Here is a 17,884-nt window from a genome sequence, read left to right as displayed (position 1 = left end):
TCAGGTCCTTTCTCTCTCGTCTTTCGGTGTCGCGAGAAGCCTCGCCGCATTCTATGAGGTGCAACACGTCGGAAAGGCAGCATCGAGGATCGAACAGGAAACAACAACAGCTTATGGCCACGAAAGACCGACGCTCCATATAGAAGGCATGGAGACGGAAACTGGGAAGGCAGATGCACGCATCTCCCCCTCCTTCTCTTGTGTGTTTTTCTTTGTGCTTGGCCGATGCCGGGAGCTGTTGCGGCTGGAGAACAGCGAAGCTGATCTCGTGCTGAGAAGTGCGCTACTTTACATGCATGGAGAAGAGCGCAGAAACCAACAACAAAAAAAGAAGGCGCCTCGTCCGTGGGCAAGAAGCGGGTGGGGGGGGGGTAGTGACGCTGCATCAACCTCCCCTCCATCCGACGCCTTCCATGGGAGCAGGGACAGAACAGGATCGGAGAAGGTAGACGGCGCTCTCACATTCGCCTTCGCATCGCTGTGCTTAAACCGCGGTGCTCCCAAAGACTACAGATCTTGCCACGGCCCCGACGGCCACACCTGGTCCTCTGCTGCTCCTTCAACGCTCAACCCCACGTGAGCGGGCGGACGAGCTGCAGAAACTCCAGAACGCACCGCCGTAGCAGGTAGTTCGTGTTGAGTAGCTGTCCACGCAACGTCTCCTCGCCTTCCACGGGCGTGAGGAGGCTGTAAAGGTTGTAGTGCGTCTCCGCGCCGTCAAGGATGTTCATGTTTGTCGTCTCGTCCAACTCAGTGAAGCAGGCGAGGGCGCAGTCGTCGGTGCGGTAGCGGATGGAGTGCCACAAATCAGCGGTTGTCGGAATGTCGAAACTCTCGTCCTCTTCGCCTGCCCGCAGCCAACGCTTCGAGACGCGAAAAAGGGCCATATCCGCGTCCTCGCCGTTTTTGTTGTGGTGCGAGCTGGCAATCGTGAAGTACTGACTGAGCTGCGCCATATCCGCGTAGGCTTTCTCCTCGAGCTGGCGAGTTTTCGGGATAACATTTTCTAAGAAGCACGCCTCCTCATCACGAACCAGAAAGTTGAATCCGCTCTGCTTGAGCTTGCGCAGCAGCACCGCTGGGCTCCAGCACGAGGTGCGCAGCGGCGCCAGCTCGTCGTCTTCGGGAGAGAGAAGACGGCACTTGGCGTCCTCAAGCAGAAAGCGGAACTCGCGATCGGTGGCGTCGCCCCGGTGACGGCCTTCCAGCGTAAAGAGGATACGGCTCCCGTCAAAAGGCTTGAGGCTCCAGCTTTCGTAGACGACGTCGAACACGGTTTCGTGAAGAACAGCGAACTGCGCGAGCTCGGAAGTGATGAACGTCGCACGCCGCGGGTTCTCCGCAACGCGCGCAGTGGGACCGAATGGCGCACCGAGCGTTGCCCCGCTGCACGGCTCCCACTCATGCGTCTCCCCATTCCATCTGCCGATGAACAAACTTGGCTGGCGGATCACGATGGAGTGCGGCACCTCAAAAGAGATGCGCAGTGTAGGATCCTCGACGCGGGCCTCAGCGGTTCGCGGCGGGTACTCCTCTACGTGGAGCCTGTGCGACTCCGGCGTCTCCATGCGCAGCAGCCACTCTCCGTTGGACCACGGTCGCTCGGCGAAAGTGAGGAGGTCGATCTTGATGGTGCAGTCCAGCGCGTAGTACTGGCTGCGGCGTGAGACGTAGCAGGAGTAAGGGTCAAAGGCCAGCTGCACCGCACGCACGGCAATATTCTCCTTGCTGAGGCCCAGCATTTTGGGCAGCTTCGGCAGCGAGTTCTGCTTTGGGTCAAGGCGCACCTCGATGTCTGGGAAAGCAAGGGACGTGAAACTGCGAGTCACATCCTTTGTTTTGACCCACAGCCCGAACCTGATAACCGGGTTTGTCGCGGACACAGTGCGCATAACCGTTTCGCCGTCTGCGCTGTCGATGATCTGGTCGTAAAACCGCAAGGTCTGCGCCGACACAAAATCGAACGTCGCACGCAGTTGAGAATACACCTCCTCCAAGACGGCGCCCCATGGCATGGGATTTTGAGACGCGGCCGTGGAACCAATCGAGTTGTAGGTGTCCCGGTCATCTTTGATCTTTTCGGCTAGCTCGTAGGCGTCGTAGCACTGCAGAAGTTCCTCCCTCATGAGCGTCCGACGCCTCTGCGGCGGCAAGCGCTGTTCGCCGCGAATGAAGAGTAGCTTTGCGTCCTCCGTGTTGTTCTGCGCGCGGGAAGCGATGACGACCGTATCCGGCTCATACCGATCATTTGTCGCCTGACGACTCTTCCAGCTGCTCAGGAAGTCGTTGATGTCCGCCTCGCTGTGCACATTCGGCAAACGCGATGCTTCTGAAATGTGCTCCCAACGGTCGTGCTTCCTGTAGGTGGCAAAGGCGAACTGCTCCTCCTTCCTCAGATCCGCCACGGCGGCGCAATAGCGTTTCTTTTCCTCCTTGATCCGTTCCCGTGCGACCGTCTCGTCGAGGAGCAGGTACTCGCGCTGGCTTTTCTCCACCTGGTCCGCTTTTGTGCGGAGTTGCTCATGCTGCTTGTAGGCTTTCTGCGCTTCTTTCGCTGACTGGTCGATGGCGGCCTGGAGCGCCAGCGCCTTCTTGGACTTGGGCTTTGGCTCCACCGCCTTGGCCTTTGGCGGCATCCTCGAGAAGACGCGACGACGGCGGGAGGGAGGACGCTGGAGTGTAGCAACGTGCTGGCAGAAGAAGGGAGGGGAAGAGGATGCGGAGGGTTCCCGGAGCGAAGCTAACGAGAGCGAAACGAAAAGAGAAATGCAGCCACGCTGCCCAACAAGTGAAGGTGATGATCGACCTCGGACGACTGTGCGCTTCAGCGGAAGGCGGTAGCACAAGAGGGAGGTGGAGGGGGACGGAGAGGTCGAGCCTGCGTTGCTGCGAGGTGCAAGACGCACTCTCTGAACAGAGATTGGCGGCAGCCATGACAAGGAGCTGCAAACTCTCTGTGAGGCTCGCGACAAGAACGCAGACGAAACAGCACCGTGTGCCAGCGGTGCTCGCGCCCCCTCCCCCTTTCTGCTCTTCAGAGTTGCCTAACCCTCTGGCAGCTGAAGCTTGGCCATCCTTCTCAGCAACTGCTCGCACGAAAGGGCGGCACCCTCCTCGCCGAGGAGGGGGCTGACGAGCGAATGTGAGAGGCGTGGGTCGAGGCTTTTGGGAGAGCGCAGGGCATGGAAGAGAAGAATAACCAGAAGAGGAGAAACATGTAAGACCTCAAAACTACACACGCCTACGCCGTGAAATTCAACTGTCACACACACACACACACGCACACAGAGATGAAGTCTCCCTCACAGCTCATCGCCGGAGAGGGGGCGGAGGTGGGGGCGGGTAACGCTTCTCCGCTTTCCCATCAGCCACAGCTTCTTCTCGGTTTTGTACTCAGAAAGACTGCGAATAGATGACAAGAAGGGGAGGGAGGAAGGACAGAGTCGGCAGGCACCGGCCAACAGCACCTTCAACACGTCCAAGACAAAAAACATCAAAAGAAATGAAAACTACCAAAGCGATGTCTAGCGCCAACACCCTCAGCGTATACCATAAGATGCGAGCAAAGGGTATACAAAACAGACCACCGTGGGCGACGGGCGCGCTCAAGGAGCGGCATCGCACAGGATCCGCGTGAACGCCACGGGATCCACCTGCGTCTCCTTGATACACCACTTCACCTACCCCATGTGGCACTGCGGCTGCAACCTCGTCCTCGAGGGCCAACCGTCGCCTTCTTTGTGGATCGTGCCCATACGACTAGCCGGCACTTCGTCTCGTTGCTCGCGCCTTCTTCGCTTACGTGCTGCGCGGTGGGCACCAGGAGCACCCACGTGAACTACATGCTGCGATCCAGGCGGGACGCGTGCACGGTCCTGCTCGAGGGCAGGAGGCGATGGCGTCCCTGTCATGCGGGTGGTGACAGGGAGTGGTCTCGGTGCAGACCAAATAAGCCCAAGGAGGGGGTAGGGCGTCACCGTCACACATTAAATTTGATCAAACACCAACGGACCCCCCCCGCGCGCACGCACGTGCGTGCGGAACAACGAGAGCTGGGTGACGCTACGCTAGAGCAGCAATACAAGGCGAACATTAACAGAGGATGCAAGTGAGCACTGTAGCGTCGGTGCGTCTCTAAGCCGCGGAGAGGTCTGTCTTCGAGGTAGACTTGATAACGATAGACTCTGGCCGATGCTCCTCCTCTTCAATGCCGTCGAGGAGCAAGCACTGGGGACGGTCGACAACGAACACAAACGGTGCCCCGCCAACCTCCTTGATGAGATCTGCCAGCACCTCCTTCTTGCTGGCAGTGCGCGTTTTGCGCGACTTGACGTTCATTACACAAAGTATCCACTTTTTCATTGCCTCCTCCTGATCAGGGTAGCCGAGCTTCTTTACGATGCGTCGAAGAAGCACATCCCCCTGCTCCTCTAGACACGAGTTGACGCAGATGTTCGTTGGTAGACCGAAGTAGTACTCTCCGGAGCGGCGGCGGCAGAAGAGCACGTTGACGAGCTCGTACCCGGGCAGTGCCGGACACAGCTTGTCCAGGACAATGTCCTCGCGTGCCTCGAGATCAATCGGAGTGTCCAGGTCCTCCACCACTTCCACTAGCTCGCCCCGCCGGACCCGCAGCAGCCGCAGCAGTCGTGCCTGTCCGGCAAGCTGCTGTTCGTACCCCGCGGCGGCGCCTGCCCGAAGACGAGTCCCCAGCTGCTGCACCATCAACTCGAGAACTTCGCGAAAAGTAACGCTGCCGCCCTCCAGTGGAACGTACACGTGAGGCAAGTTATTGTAGCCTCCGTTGAACGTCACCAGCACCGTCAAGTCGATCTTTTCGAGCGGCATTGGAAGAATTGTCATGACAATTTTGTGCTCGTGCTGCACGCTACCCCACACATCTCGGAGGGTGTGATTGTACGTGTTCCACTGAATCGTGAGCGACGCCGCCATGGGCATCGCGAAGGCGTAGTTGCATCGGTCGTTCCCCTTGAAGAACGCGAGGTGGTTGTGAGAGGGAGGGAGCGGCAGACCCCTCTTCGACTCTGTCATCATCTTGTACAGCCCAACCTGTAGCGTGGTGTAGGGCGTGGATTCGACAATATGTATTTCAAAGAGCTCCGTCAGCTCGGCGGTGTAGTCGTCGTACAGGTAGACCTTTGTGCAGACGAGCTGGCGGTGCTGAAGGTACCCACGCACCGCGTCGTTGGAGGAGCGCTGGTGCGTGTACAGTAAGTTTGCCCCACACACGAGTTGGTTCGTCGCTGTGATAGCGCTCAGGTACTGCGGGCCGCCGCGGCTTTCGTACACCAGTGCATCGTGCGGCACACGCGCTTGCAGCTCCGGGATGGAGCGGACGATCGTGACAGGGATGTCGCGGTCGTGCGGCGATTCGACATGACGGAGGAACGCGAGGAACGGCTCGGCGGCGGCAGCGGCGGTCGTGGCGGACGCCGCATCCTCTTCCGCGAGCGGCGGCGCGATGTCGACGAAAATGGGAGGGTAATAGTATGAGTCGTACGAGTTGCACATCGACTCAACAGCGCACCACGGGGAGAGACCGTGACGGTCTCGGCAGAAGATGCGAATCTGCTCGGGCGCTACGTGCAGCTCCTTCGCTGCGGCAGTGATGATGGCGGCCATTTCATCTTGACCGGGAGACAGGCGCACGGACATGTGACGCTGCAGCTTGTCGGAGGCGCCGTGCACGCCGTCGAACACGTCCACCACGGACTTGTCGCATAGGTAGTAGCTCACCTTGTGCGTCTCCTCCTTCCTAGCGCGCTCCTCCTCAATGCTGCGCCCCACCTCGACGATCGCGCTCGGTGGCGGCGTCTCGCTCAGCAGCTCCTCCTTGACATCGTCGTTCACGTAGATAAGCAGCGACGCGCGCTCGTTGTCAAAGAGGCGATAGCGCGATTGAATCGACTGCCCGCCAAACGCGGACTTGCGCACATCCTCCTCCGTTGCCGACTCGACCACTTCGTCGTTGAAGCGCACCCACTCCCCGTCGAAGTTGACGTATACATAGTAGTGCCCGATGGTGGCATCGCCGGCGTGCGTGAGGATGGAGCGCAGGCTATAGTTCGCGCTGAGGTGGGTGCGGTGGCTAAGCTTCTTCCATTTTTCTTGACTCTCCTTGTCGAGCTTCAGCGAGGCGTCATCGACAACGTAGCTCGCCAGCGATAAGTTGAAATCAAAACTCCACACATTACGTAGCGTGACCAGCTCGTATGTTTCCATGTCAAAGGCCACGCGGTTCGGGTGCACCAAGAGCACCTTGGGGCAGTCGAGGAAGTGTTGGCTGCGCTCAATCGTATGCGGCGTCGCGTCCGCACCAGGCACTACCTCCACAGAGACACCCTCGATCCGCTCTCCCGATGAGAACTCCCGCAGTGACTCCTCGATGTTTGCTTTGTTCTGCACTACCAGCTCCACGTCGTAGAAGTCCTCAAGGCGGTCAGAGAGGTATTCGGCGCCGTCTATGGCACGAGACCGGTAGATCATCAAGCCGCCGAACATGTCACGGATCATGTTCTTCTTCGGCGTCTCCTTCAACGTCGTTTCGAGGCTGTCAAAGAGCTGCTGCATCAGCTCATGAACGTCATGCTGCACTGCCGCCTCCTGTGCTGACCAGCCAAAAGCCTTGGTCAGCTCCGTCGTGGTGGTGTTACGATTGCGCACCTCCAGCTGCGCAAACACGTCACGTAGAGCGAGTGCAACGGAGTCCTTTTGCACATTCGGCAGGTTATAAATTTGAGTGCGGAAGGCGGGCAGGTGGTACAGCGCTTGTATGACGGAGTTTAGGTAGCACGTGCTACCTTGATTGTAGATGCCAACGTACCCCGAGCGCATCGTATTCCTTTTCGCGTGGGGCGGTCGTGAGGTTGGCGGCGGGCCAGCAGACAAAATCCACAGCGTGTGCGGAGAAGTGACGGGAGACGCACGAGACAATGGGAAGGGCCGGAAAACAGCCAAACCAAACCGCCAACAAGCCGGCACGCACACACAGACACACGCACGCAGAGGGGGGACAAAGAATACGTATAGAAAAAGTGCACTTGTGGAAATCAACGAAAACTAGAAGCAGAGCGCAGGGATAAGATGGCAGCACGAGGGAGAAAGACCGTAATCTCTGCGTGGCGTCGCCTCCACTTGTGCATCCGGGTGTATTGCACCTGTGAATGTGTATAAACCAAGACGAGCACACCTGGATCTTTGAGTGACGGCGTCTGCGCGTCTGTCTGCGTGTGCGCCCGGCGCGAACGTTTGCGCGTGCCACTGTCTACGAGGGAACTGAGTCGAAAAATTGCGGCCTCCTCTGCTGTCGCGCGCTTGGGTGAATAGAGGCTGCCGTCCCCTTCAGCACCGCACTCACTGCAGGGGATACCACAAGCGGAGGAAAGGAAGATGCACCGGCTGGCGTCACACGTTGTTGGAAGTGCGATCTCACAACGCGGGCGGTGGACTCTCGCGCGGCGATCTCGGTAGCACTGTCCTCTGAGAACAGGCAGGCGGGGCGAAAGAGGAGGCCAGGCGTAACAAGTTTTTTTTGGGGGGCGAACGGGAGAGCCCAATGACGTTGTGTGCAATATGTCACCTCGATACACGATGGCGCTGTGGGGGGTCAGACGGGGGCGGGACGAGAGGGAGGGAGAGGGGGCGTAGACCGCGAAGCGGGAGTACTTTTGAGAACAAAGAAAGGAGCAGCAGAAAGAAGCACGCAGCCCAGTCTTCATTACGCGCTGAGACGATTGCACAACAACGAAGGGCGAGAAGGCAGGTGGCAAAGAGGCGTTGTTGTTTCACCAAGAAGAGGGTGATGTGTGTGTGTGTGTGTGGGTAGGTGGGTGAGAGAATGGGTCGTTCATCAAGAGCATCAGCAGACAGAGGTGCGGGAGCAGATATGGAAGATTCGCACGAGCCTTCATGGAGGGGGCCCTGTCTCGAGTGCATCGTACTGTTCGAAAGGTGCGCTCCGTGACAACAAGGCGGGTCCTTCATCGCTAGCTTTGAGCGGCAGCGCGCCAGCAGGCGAGGAGTCCCAGCCGCTGATATGCGGCCTTCCCAGAGATGCCCGTGAGAGGCGCTTCTCAGAAGCGCGGGGAACGATTTTGCGCGTCATTCACTTCCAGTGTCCATGCAAGTCGCGGAGACAGGACGCATAGTCAGCTGATAATCGCATAAGTAAAACAGACAAAGACGGAGAAGCAACAATCGTGTTGAGGTGCGTGTGCGTGTCAGAGACGAGAACGCGCCGTCACGCCCACACACAGCCTCCACACCGCATGCACCGTATGCGGTCTAATGTACATGATAGCAGAACACACACGGAGAGAATGAGAGATGAGTGGGCTGTGAAGTGACGACCAGCGATTGCGCCCGCTGCCGCATCGCCGTCACGGCCGGATGCTGTCTTCCGGTCCATGACACGTACTCCTGCACACGTCCACCGGCGCGTCACGCATTTGCGTGGCCCTGGCGTCGTCTCTCTCTCTCTCTTTCGCTCTCTCACTCGCTCTCTCAGAGCTTGAACGGGCGTCCACATGGGTACAGATCCTCCTTCACCGCAGACTTTGAACCTCTCTCCGCCTTTGCGCGAGTAACAGTGGGAAAGGTGCTGGGCAGTGCCTGCCGGCGACCATCTCCTCTGCGCGTTAACGGCAGCGACGGCTTCTCGTCCTGGGCAAGGCGGCACAGCTCGTCGATGAAGCGCACCTGCTCACGCTTCTGCGCTGGATCGGAAGTGTAGCTGCGGACGCCGCTGGGCCCGTCAAAGTGCAGTGAGGCGGGTGTTACGGTGTTGAGGCGAGCGTGATGATTTTGCAGAGCCCGTAAGTCGCTGCCGCTAATATGGGATTGTGTCGCTTTGGTGTCCACCTCCACGTTGGAAGCCCTCGCGCGCGTGTGCGCGGCACCAGGTGCGCGGGCGGTGGTGTCGGGGATGGCTAGCATCTGCTCTGACACGTACTCCGCCATCCGCTCTGTCCGCTCTGTCCGCCCGTACATCTCAAGGTTGTGCAGGAACTGTGCCACGTCAGTGCGAAGCGGCATCGCGCGCGCGACAGCCACCCCGTCCAGCACATTGCGCAAGAGCAGTCGCATGTCTTGCACCTGCTCTTCCAAGGTGCGGCATTGCTTGTGCAGCGTCACGTTGTCATCGCGGCTGCTCTCCCACAGCTCCTTCAAGCAACGCAGATTGAATTCTACGGAGGAAACTGCGCTTTCGCGGGGTCCGAGGACGGCCAGCTTACGCCGCCGCCCTTCCCCGGCCGCGGAACGGGCCTCATAAATGACAGTCATGGGTACTCGATGCACGAGAACCGGCGTGAGGTGGGACAAGGCAAGCTGAGCGACCTCCGCAGCATCCTGAACCTCGTCCTGCAGGATGGGCGGCAGATGCGCCGTTAGGCTAAGCACCTCGGCATCGCCAGGAAAAGCCCTCCGACGTAGCTTCTCGCCCGTGCCAGCGGCGAAGAAGAGCTCGGCTGGGTACCGGCGGAGCATGGTTCCGAGTACGCGAGCGACGCTCGATGCCAGCGTCTCGTCATCTGCGTTGAAGCCGACATGCGCGACCTCCGTCGATTCGTCGGTCGCGACACCGAGGGCCGTGGGATACTGTTTGTTCACCGCGTGTACCAGGCCGTAAGGCTTTCCCACCCCTTCCGGTGAGAAGATGGGCAGCAACAGACAGGTTCGAATGTCCTCGAGCCCGCTGGCTGCGGCGCTGCTTCCGACGTTGTCCGCAGCGGCAGCGCTGCCGTCGTTTGCGCTGTGGGATTTGCTGAGCCAGCCGTTGATAACCAGGCGCTCTTGGCACACAATGTGATGAACCTCGCGCACTGCCATCAAGGCGAGGTAGCTCGAGTGCATCGGGTCGGCGTGTTGGGCACGGTAAGGGAACTGCGCGACACACTTCAGATGCGCATTGCTGTCGTACAGGTACACTCGCACCACCTCGCACTGCAGCAGCACTGCCAAAGATTCCGCCATAAGACTGATGGACTCTGAGAGCGCCTCCCTCAGAGAGAGATGCGAAGGCGCCTCCGCCGGTGTCACCGATGACGCCACCGACGCCGCCTTTGCACTCTGCACATTCTTTAACGTGGTTGTTGCGAGTGAAGAAGACACGGGTGTCTTGGGGAGCGCCTCGTTTCGTTTCTCGAGACAGCTTTCGCGCAGCAGCTTCTCAAACCCGGATCTGTAGCCCTCCTCTATGAACGACATACACTCGCGCATCTCCCGGTTCGTTTGTAGCCGAATGTGCTGCAGCAGGGCCACCTCGCGACTAGGAGTGTTCCACTGCTCATGGCGGGCCTCCAGCAACCGCTCCAGCTCATCGAAGAGGGACGCCGTTCCGTCAGAAAGAAGCTCTAGAGTGAGTGGCAGGTCGCTGCAGTGCGCCGCGGCCGTCTGCAGCTCCACATCCGTCTGCTTACGCTTCTGTGCCGCCAGCTGACGCTTCTGTCGCGTGTAACTGTCCTGCAGCCGCGTTAGCAGCGGATCCGCGCAGTCAGATGCAGCGGAGAGGGAGACGGTGCTGTCCATTGAAACGTCCCTCGGTGCGGTTTTCGCAGAGTGAATCCTTACAGACCTTTCTGTTACAATCGCCGGAGGGGTGTGCGCGTGGTGCAGCGAGTGGGAAGGTAGGATCTGCCGTGGTGAACGTGTGCCTTGCTTGATCCGCCCACGCTACAGTGGCATGGGCACTGTCGAACAAGTTTTATGCGTGCTTCTCTGCTGGTGTGCGAAGGAGGTGGGGGAGGGTGGGGACAGCAGAAGTTGCCGAGTTGGTGAGAGCGTGTAAAGCGCACGCTTGCACGAGATGGGCTGTGCTCGAGGGGCGCTAGAACCCGAGAGGAGCATGACAATGCTGAACAGAGGTGCGCAGGATCAGGATTCAGCCGCTCATGGCCCAGGGGGCACCGCACACGCTTTGGCTGTTTGAGAGCCGACCAGCAACCACACCGTCACCCTTGGTCGGGGATGCCCGTGAGGACAGAAGTTACTGTGTGGTGGGGAACGGCTGAGGATGAAGGGGGGTCGTGGGTGGGCGGGTTACGACAACGTGGCGGGATAACCCTCGCGGAGTAGCGCACATGCATCCTCCTCTGCCCCTTTCAAGCTCTGCTTGAAGCAACTGGGTGCAGTCGTCACCACCACCCACCATCGCTCCGCCACGTTTACGAGTACTTGTGGCCGGCGCATGAGAGCAGACATCACAACGTAGAGCGACCTGACAATACACCGGAGAGAGTCTTTCATCTTCTACTCATCACGCCTTCTCCCATCATCGCTGCTGTGTCGGAGTTGCCATATTTCGCCGTCACCTTGAGGTGATCGTGACAGAGAAACTGTCGCCACTAAGAGCCTTTTCCCTTCCACATCAGCCATCTTCGGCGATTGGGGTGAGACGGGAGAAGATGAGGGAATGGCGCACCTTGTGCTCGCGGAAGCAGCGGAGCACGTGTCGTGCCTCGTGGAGGCGGAAGCGACCTAGCAGCTGCTCCGTCCGCTCCACCAGCGACGGCAGGAGCGCGCGCAGCTCCCTGCCACATGAGTAGGAAAGTGTGTTCTGCTTCCGGGTGGGGCTGAGCAGCGACACATATTTGCACACGGCGCCCAGCTGCTTCGGAGACATGTGTGGCGCTAACTCGCCTGCGCGCAGCAGTACACTCGCCACAAAGACCTCATTGCACCCGGGAAGCAGCGCTGCGACCTCCAGCCCATACACCACATCCTTGATGTTGTACTCGCGAGTCTGCGTGGCGGCCCTCCGCGAAACCGCGGCAACCGTGTCCGTGGCGTGCATGTGTTGTAGGCGGTGAATAGAGGAGAGCACCACAAGGTTCTCGCGGGCGCTTAGCGTCGCTCCCACCAGGACGCACACGACGCGATCAAGAGGCGGCAGGGGTAGCTTGCACCGCTTCACTGCGAGCGACACAATGTTTAGCAACTCCACCTGCTCCGAGGACGTGCGATGACGGCACACATCGGTGCTCGTGAGGACGTGGACAATGTGCTTCAGCACTTCCACCTCACCAAGCTCCAGCTTTACTGCGCAGAGGAGCAACTCGCGCAGCACATCGGGTCCGGTTGTCGGGTCAGCCATCGCACACTCGCGCAGGCATACACACAGGAGATCACTGGTCGGGAGAGAGAAGTACGGTGAGGCACCCGACCAGGTCTCACCTTCGTGCGCGTCATGGCGTGCACGTCGCGATGATCGCGGCGAGAAGCGGTCAGCATCGACGCCCTCAGACACGCCTAGAGAGGCCTCTTGCCGAGGGAGGTACTTCACCGCAGCTGCCAAGCTTCGCAGCCAGTGGCGCATAAGGTCGCGTCTCTGCTGAGCCGTCAAGGACACGGTGGCTGCAGCGAAGCTGTCCACTATTGACGACTCCATCCTGTGCACCGCCCCGCGCACACGTTTGCGCTTCACCAGGTTCGAATGCTGCTCGCCACAAATGGAGTCCAGCAGACGGCAAGTGTAGGAGAGGTCGACAGGCGTCACTGCCGCACTAGAGGTTACTGTCAACGATGATGTGGAGCTGAAGCGAAGAGGTGCTACAGCACTTCGCGTGACGGCCGACTGATACCATTCTCTTAGACAGCCGCCCAGCCGCCTTCGCCCGAACCACATCGTGCGGCGAGGCTAGCGCAAGCGGCTGCAAGACGCCTCCAAAGCAGTATGGAGAGTCTCTCACGTCGGCAGCTCTCTGTGGGTATAACAGAGGAGAGGGGAGGTGAGAAGTGAGCAGGGGAAAGAGGGCCTGTAACGAGTATCGGCATGAGCGTGTGGGGAGGGGGGATGGAGGAGGGAGCGGTGTGGTACGGCGCCTTCTGTGTAGACGGGGTTGCTGCGGAGCACTACGTCCCACTCTCACAAAACACCAGACAGGGCTGGAAAAGGTGTGCCGAGAGGGAGTCCCTCCCAGGCCTCCCACCCCCACAATCACGCATCAAAACTTAGAGGCTCCTTCTGTTGCCCGTCATCTGCCGAGGAGATGAGGCGAAGCGAGTGCATGTACGAACTTGTGTCACGGAGTGGGTGGCGCACACACACGCGCGTAAAAGCAAGCACACAAACTGCCTCTCGTGCGAGGGACGCATTGCGGCAACGTACTCGCAATCGCCTCACCAATCTCCCAGAGCTGTGGCAAATGCGTCACACCCCATCACGATCGTGGAACACGCCGCCCGACCTGCGAGCCATGCTCTGGTGCAATCTTCAGGTGATCCAAAATGTCGTAGGACAGCGCGTACACGGGGTTGATGGGATTCAGCTGGTACCCCTCGTACCCCAAAAGGCTAAGCCCGCACAGGCCAAAGAAGGTGTGATACACATCCGGTTGGTTCCCTGGCTTGTCAGAGAATCCGCCGTCCTGCGTGTCCTGGCAGCTGAGGATGTACTGAAACAGAGCCTCCTTGTCAATCCAGCTTGTACGACCAAGAACGGAGAGGGACGACACAACCCACCAGCTGTAGCACACGTCCGCCTTTTTCTCCGGCCGCCCGTTGAGGCCGCCAGAGGGAAGCTGCCGCATCGCCAGCCACGCCGCCACGCGATCCCTGTCGATGCGATCGAGGGCATTCGCTATGCACAGTGCACCCACGCAGCAGAAGATCTGGCCTGCGTGGCTCTCCGCTCCTGGCGAGACGCCGAAGCCTCCGTCCCAGTTCTGGCACCGCAGCACATACTGGACAGCCGCCTCGACATCGACGCACTCGCAGCGCCCCAGCAGCCGCAGGCAGCTGAGTGCGATGTAGGAGAAGCGAGTGTCCACCTCTCCCCATTCGTCCCCTTGAAAGGAGCCGTCCGGCAGCTGCATCGACGCGATCCAGCGAGCCGTCCGCTCCACATCAATGCGCGCCACTGCGTCGAGCATGCACAGCAGCTGCACCGCGGACATGGTGTGGAGCAGGTGGGAGTCCATGTCTGTATTGCCGCCAAAGCCACCGTCGCCGTTGTAGCACGACAGCACGAAATCCACAACGTCGTCCGGCTTATAGTCCATCCGGTGCAGCAGCACGAGTGAGCTGAGTCCCCAGTAGGCACCGTTCATCTTGAGATGCTGCGCCTTCCATTGAGTGTTGTCGTCGAGCTCGTGCACAAACTTGTGGTGCAAGTCCGCCACAATGGGACCGGATGGCGCAGCCGGGGCTTCCATGAGTACAAACGGCGAATAAAAACACAATGCAGCCCGCAAGAGGAGGGCGGTAGCTGACCGTGCCAGCGCGTCGTAAAGGTGACGTGTGTGTGTGTGCTGGTGTGCAAAGGTCAATCCCCTCGTGAGAAACGGATGGTTCGGCTCTTGCCGGTCCGTTCAATCTCTTCACAGCACTCGATGTGACTTCCGTGGAACGCACGCACACGCGCAACAATACTAGGAGGAGGGGGCAGCAAAGAAGAGGTGGGAGGACAGGGCGAGGAAAGCATTGAGGCCTAGGAACGTGCAGACCTGCCCAGTACGCGTGTGCAGCAACGAGAGCAGGGTGGCACTGATGCCAGCAACGCTAAGCGGTAGTAGAGCAGTGCCTCGGTAAAAGGAGATGATCATGCGCAGCGCAGCGGTGAGCGACCGCGATCGTTCAGGCAGCCATGGACGTCGCGCAGGGCTGCGCGTAGGTACCGGCGAGGGCTCGAGAGAATTCACCCGGTGTAGCGGCGCTGAAGAAAATCGACCGCAGCTTTCTCTTCAGGCGTCCGATAGGGGCAGCAGGGGAGGAGGGGTGCGCGTGATACCTGCTGCTGCGGCGGCTTCCATGAAGTCGACAAAGGGCGGCCTGGAAGCAAATCCGCTGAAGCCGTCTAAGAGATACGGGGAGAGAGAAAAACGCAAGGCCACGAGAAGCCCGCGGCGGAGCGCACAACCTGCCGAGGGCAATGCGGAGAGAGAGGGACGAGAGCGAAATGGCCCCGCGTATCACTCTGTCTCAGCAGAGTAGCCAGCTCCGGGATCGAGCGAGCCTCAGCACAGCACGGTCACGGAAAATCAACCGTCCGCCAGAGATCCAAAATACTCAGCGCCGATCCCTCAAGTCCACCAGAAGTTCACGAGCGACGCGACAGAGTGGCGCATCGCTTTCGCCACCTCGTAGTGCAGCTGCGGCTTCTCGAGCGAGTCCACTGCCGCCTTGAGTAGAAACTTGGACAGCTCAGTCTTGATAGCGGCGTTGTTGAGAAGTTTGCGCACCTGTTCTTCCGTAATCATCTGCAGCTGATCCTGAATCCAAGGGTCTTGCACCACCCGCAACACGAACTTCTTCGTCACCTCTTGCGTGTAGTGGTCCTCGAACAAGGACTGCAGGAGCGAGGAGACGGCAATCTTCGTCTCTTCACGCGCCAGCAGCTCGACAACGACGTCCACCGTCGCCTCGAGAGACTTGGGATTGCGCAGCACCTCCAGCACGACATCCTTGGAGAGCTGCACCGCCTGTCCTTTCAGCCGCGCGTCAGCCAGCGCCTCGGACGCGACCACGGCGGTGTGGTGCACCGTGTCTTCCTTCACCGGGGTGTATAGAAAGAATAAAAGGAATCCGATACCCATTACGGCGCCAATACTGGCCACCACACCTTGCTGCCACGACGCGAAGAGGCGCCGAGTGAGACTGTCCTGGAGCGGTGGCAGCCGAGGCTGGGCGGAGGCGTCCGCCGCCGATGCTGACGCTATCACCGCCACCGCGGCAGATGCGGCCCGAGCTTCAGCGGACGGAGGCGGTGATTCGAGTGCGCCCTCCTCAGACCACGCTGCTCCGCCTGTCTTGACGGTAGGATGGGAGGCGGACGACGGCGACGCGGCCTGAAGACGGCGTGGCGGTGCGTAAAACCTGCGAGTAGCGCCAATGCAGAAGTGCCTACTGCCAGTGATTAGTGCGGAGAGTGGAGGGGCAGGAGGCCGAGACCCGTTGCTAAACAGCACCGCGGTACATCGCACGAGTCGAAGCGACGACAGGTGTCCTGCTCGACGCATCCCGTTGTCGCTAGGTGCGGAGAGGATCTATGTGTGCTTTCGAAACAAGGATGCTTGCAAGTCGGCGCAGAGCGCACAGGGCTTGTCCGCTCACGACAGCGACTGTTTGTGCGTCGCGCAGTGGTAGGCCAGCGACGCGATCCACCGCGTCCTCTCGCGTGATTTACTGCCCTGCTCCGAGAACGGCAAGGCAGGCGTATGCGACGCGACTGAGCAGGTAGGGAGGTGCACACCGGCGCAACACGTGCAACGTATTCCTCGAGAGACGGAGGGCATGCAGAGAGGGGGAGAAAGGAGCGCCATGAGAGGCAGAGACGTAGAGGTGTGAAGAGGGCTTTAGCACCCGTCGAGGCGAGGTACGCAACAAGGTTCAAGCACGCCGGTTGCCGACCAGCACGGAGTTCATCACACTCGTGCACGGAGACGCGGTCCAAGCAGGTGCTGCCGTGTGTGAAAAAAGCCGGGAGGCGTGAGGGACCACTTTGAATGCCATCGTACACATGGCGTGTCGCGGTCACTCTTCATGGATCACCGAGAGACACACGCGCAGACGCCTGTTTGGCACTGCATGCGCACGAGAACCGGCACTCGGTGATTGCGGGAGGGGGGACGACGCCTCGTCACAAGTCCTCCCACAACCACCACCACCATCCGCCCTTTCCCCTGCGGACATCTATCGTTTTATCGGTACTTTCGCCTTAATCATATCAGTTGCTACTACATAACCCCCACGCACACGCACGCGCACACACATGCAGAGAGACAGACAGACAGAGGGAGAGGGCGCGCGGTTTTGAGCGTTGCTGGGCGAAGGGACGCGTCGAGCGCTGCCTGTCAGCGATGCTCACGTTCCCGTGCCTCTCTCTTTCTCTATCGACGTCTATGGTGAGTAGACTGCGTGGCTTACGTGAGACACCGACGTGCTCAAGCGTGGGTAGAGCACCCCACGCAAGAAGGCGCGCTCAGTGAAGCCACACCACATGTGTTACCGCTCCCCGGCATGCTTCAGCTGCGGCGTTGCTGCGTCGACCACGGAGTTGCTATCCTAACACACTTTGGGGAGGAGAGGGTGACGACACAGAAAAAAAAGGGCGCACAGGGAGAAGGCGGAGCGGGCAGGGCTTCGCGCGACGGCACCGCGGGTGCACATAGAGACGCAAGCCTCACACCGGCACTGGTCGTAAGAGGCAAAGCGTTCGACCTCATCTTCCGCACTCTGCACCCGCGGGCTATCCACCGTCCTCTCTCTTCCTTCCCTTTGCTGCTGGCTGCAGCTCGCCGCTTAGATGCTTTTGGGGAAGACCACCTCGTAGAACTGGTAGATGAAGGCACACTCGACACCCCACAGGAAGAGGTTCCAGCTACTGAGCCCCTCAATGATCTCGGGCGCGTTTTTGTACGGATCTTCCGGGTCGTAGTCACGGAACTCCTCGGGCCACTCGGCGTAGTTGATCTTTACCTTGGCGCGCTCCTCCGGCGACAGCTGTGGGCGACGAACGGGGTCCTTGAAGACGAACATGTTGTAGGCGCGAGTGCTGGAGAGCAGAGGCGCAGCAGCCGCCATCGTCGTCTTCGCGGCAACACGGCGGAGCATCATGAAGAACGGTAGAATCGCAGACACGCTGAAGAGCAGACGACTAGCGAGGCGATCGCTGGCGGTTGAGAGGACAAAATATGAAGAATGATACATAAAAGGAAGAGATGCGCAATGCCGCGTGGAAGGCGAGGACAGACGTCCGGGGCAGGCGTGCGTACGGCCGTTGAGGAGCACATGTGCATGCGCACGTCAGCATATGGATGTGGGCGGGAGACGGAGAAGGGCGGGCAAACAGAGAACACATTAGAGGAGAGAACGTGTCGTACGAAGGGCGGTCGACCCGTCGAGCAACCAAAAAAAAACGAAGAGAGTG

General features: G+C 59.7%; 7 protein-coding genes across 7 annotated transcripts; all 7 read right to left on the bottom strand.

The window, feature by feature from the left end:
* Positions 1-566: 566 nt before the first annotated feature.
* LMXM_33_4070 (conserved hypothetical protein) lies at positions 567-2,636 on the bottom strand (the record flags this gene model as incomplete). Its single annotated transcript, XM_003878920.1, has 1 exon — positions 567-2,636. One exon carries the CDS (start codon positions 2,634-2,636, stop codon positions 567-569), a length of 2,070 nt encoding a protein of 689 aa, XP_003878969.1.
* Positions 2,637-4,134: 1,498 nt separating this feature from the next.
* LMXM_33_4060 (cysteine peptidase, Clan CA, family C19,putative) lies at positions 4,135-6,855 on the bottom strand (the record flags this gene model as incomplete). Its single annotated transcript, XM_003878919.1, has 1 exon — positions 4,135-6,855. One exon carries the CDS (start codon positions 6,853-6,855, stop codon positions 4,135-4,137), a length of 2,721 nt encoding a protein of 906 aa, XP_003878968.1.
* Positions 6,856-8,523: 1,668 nt separating this feature from the next.
* LMXM_33_4050 (conserved hypothetical protein) lies at positions 8,524-10,548 on the bottom strand (the record flags this gene model as incomplete). Its single annotated transcript, XM_003878918.1, has 1 exon — positions 8,524-10,548. The coding sequence occupies one exon, from the start codon at positions 10,546-10,548 to the stop codon at positions 8,524-8,526; it is 2,025 nt and encodes a 674-aa protein (XP_003878967.1).
* An 838-nt stretch (positions 10,549-11,386) lies between these two features.
* Positions 11,387-12,406, bottom strand: LMXM_33_4040 (conserved hypothetical protein; the record flags this gene model as incomplete). Its single annotated transcript, XM_003878917.1, has 1 exon — positions 11,387-12,406. The coding sequence occupies one exon, from the start codon at positions 12,404-12,406 to the stop codon at positions 11,387-11,389; it is 1,020 nt and encodes a 339-aa protein (XP_003878966.1).
* Positions 12,407-13,178: 772 nt separating this feature from the next.
* Positions 13,179-14,171, bottom strand: LMXM_33_4030 (putative geranylgeranyltransferase; the record flags this gene model as incomplete). The annotated part of the gene is made up of 1 exon (XM_003878916.1): positions 13,179-14,171. The coding sequence occupies one exon, from the start codon at positions 14,169-14,171 to the stop codon at positions 13,179-13,181; it is 993 nt and encodes a 330-aa protein (XP_003878965.1).
* An 867-nt stretch (positions 14,172-15,038) lies between these two features.
* LMXM_33_4020 (conserved hypothetical protein) lies at positions 15,039-15,974 on the bottom strand (the record flags this gene model as incomplete). Its single annotated transcript, XM_003878915.1, has 1 exon — positions 15,039-15,974. The coding sequence occupies one exon, from the start codon at positions 15,972-15,974 to the stop codon at positions 15,039-15,041; it is 936 nt and encodes a 311-aa protein (XP_003878964.1).
* A 1,282-nt stretch (positions 15,975-17,256) lies between these two features.
* Positions 17,257-17,571, bottom strand: LMXM_33_4010 (conserved hypothetical protein; the record flags this gene model as incomplete). The annotated part of the gene is made up of 1 exon (XM_003878914.1): positions 17,257-17,571. One exon carries the CDS (start codon positions 17,569-17,571, stop codon positions 17,257-17,259), a length of 315 nt encoding a protein of 104 aa, XP_003878963.1.
* Positions 17,572-17,884: the final 313 nt, after the last annotated feature.

Source organism: Leishmania mexicana, chromosome 33 (genome assembly GCF_000234665.1).
Source record: "Leishmania mexicana MHOM/GT/2001/U1103 complete genome, chromosome 33".
In the NCBI taxonomy this organism is placed as follows: Eukaryota; Euglenozoa; class Kinetoplastea; order Trypanosomatida; family Trypanosomatidae; genus Leishmania; species Leishmania mexicana.
This window is presented reverse-complemented; position numbering and strand designations above follow the sequence as displayed.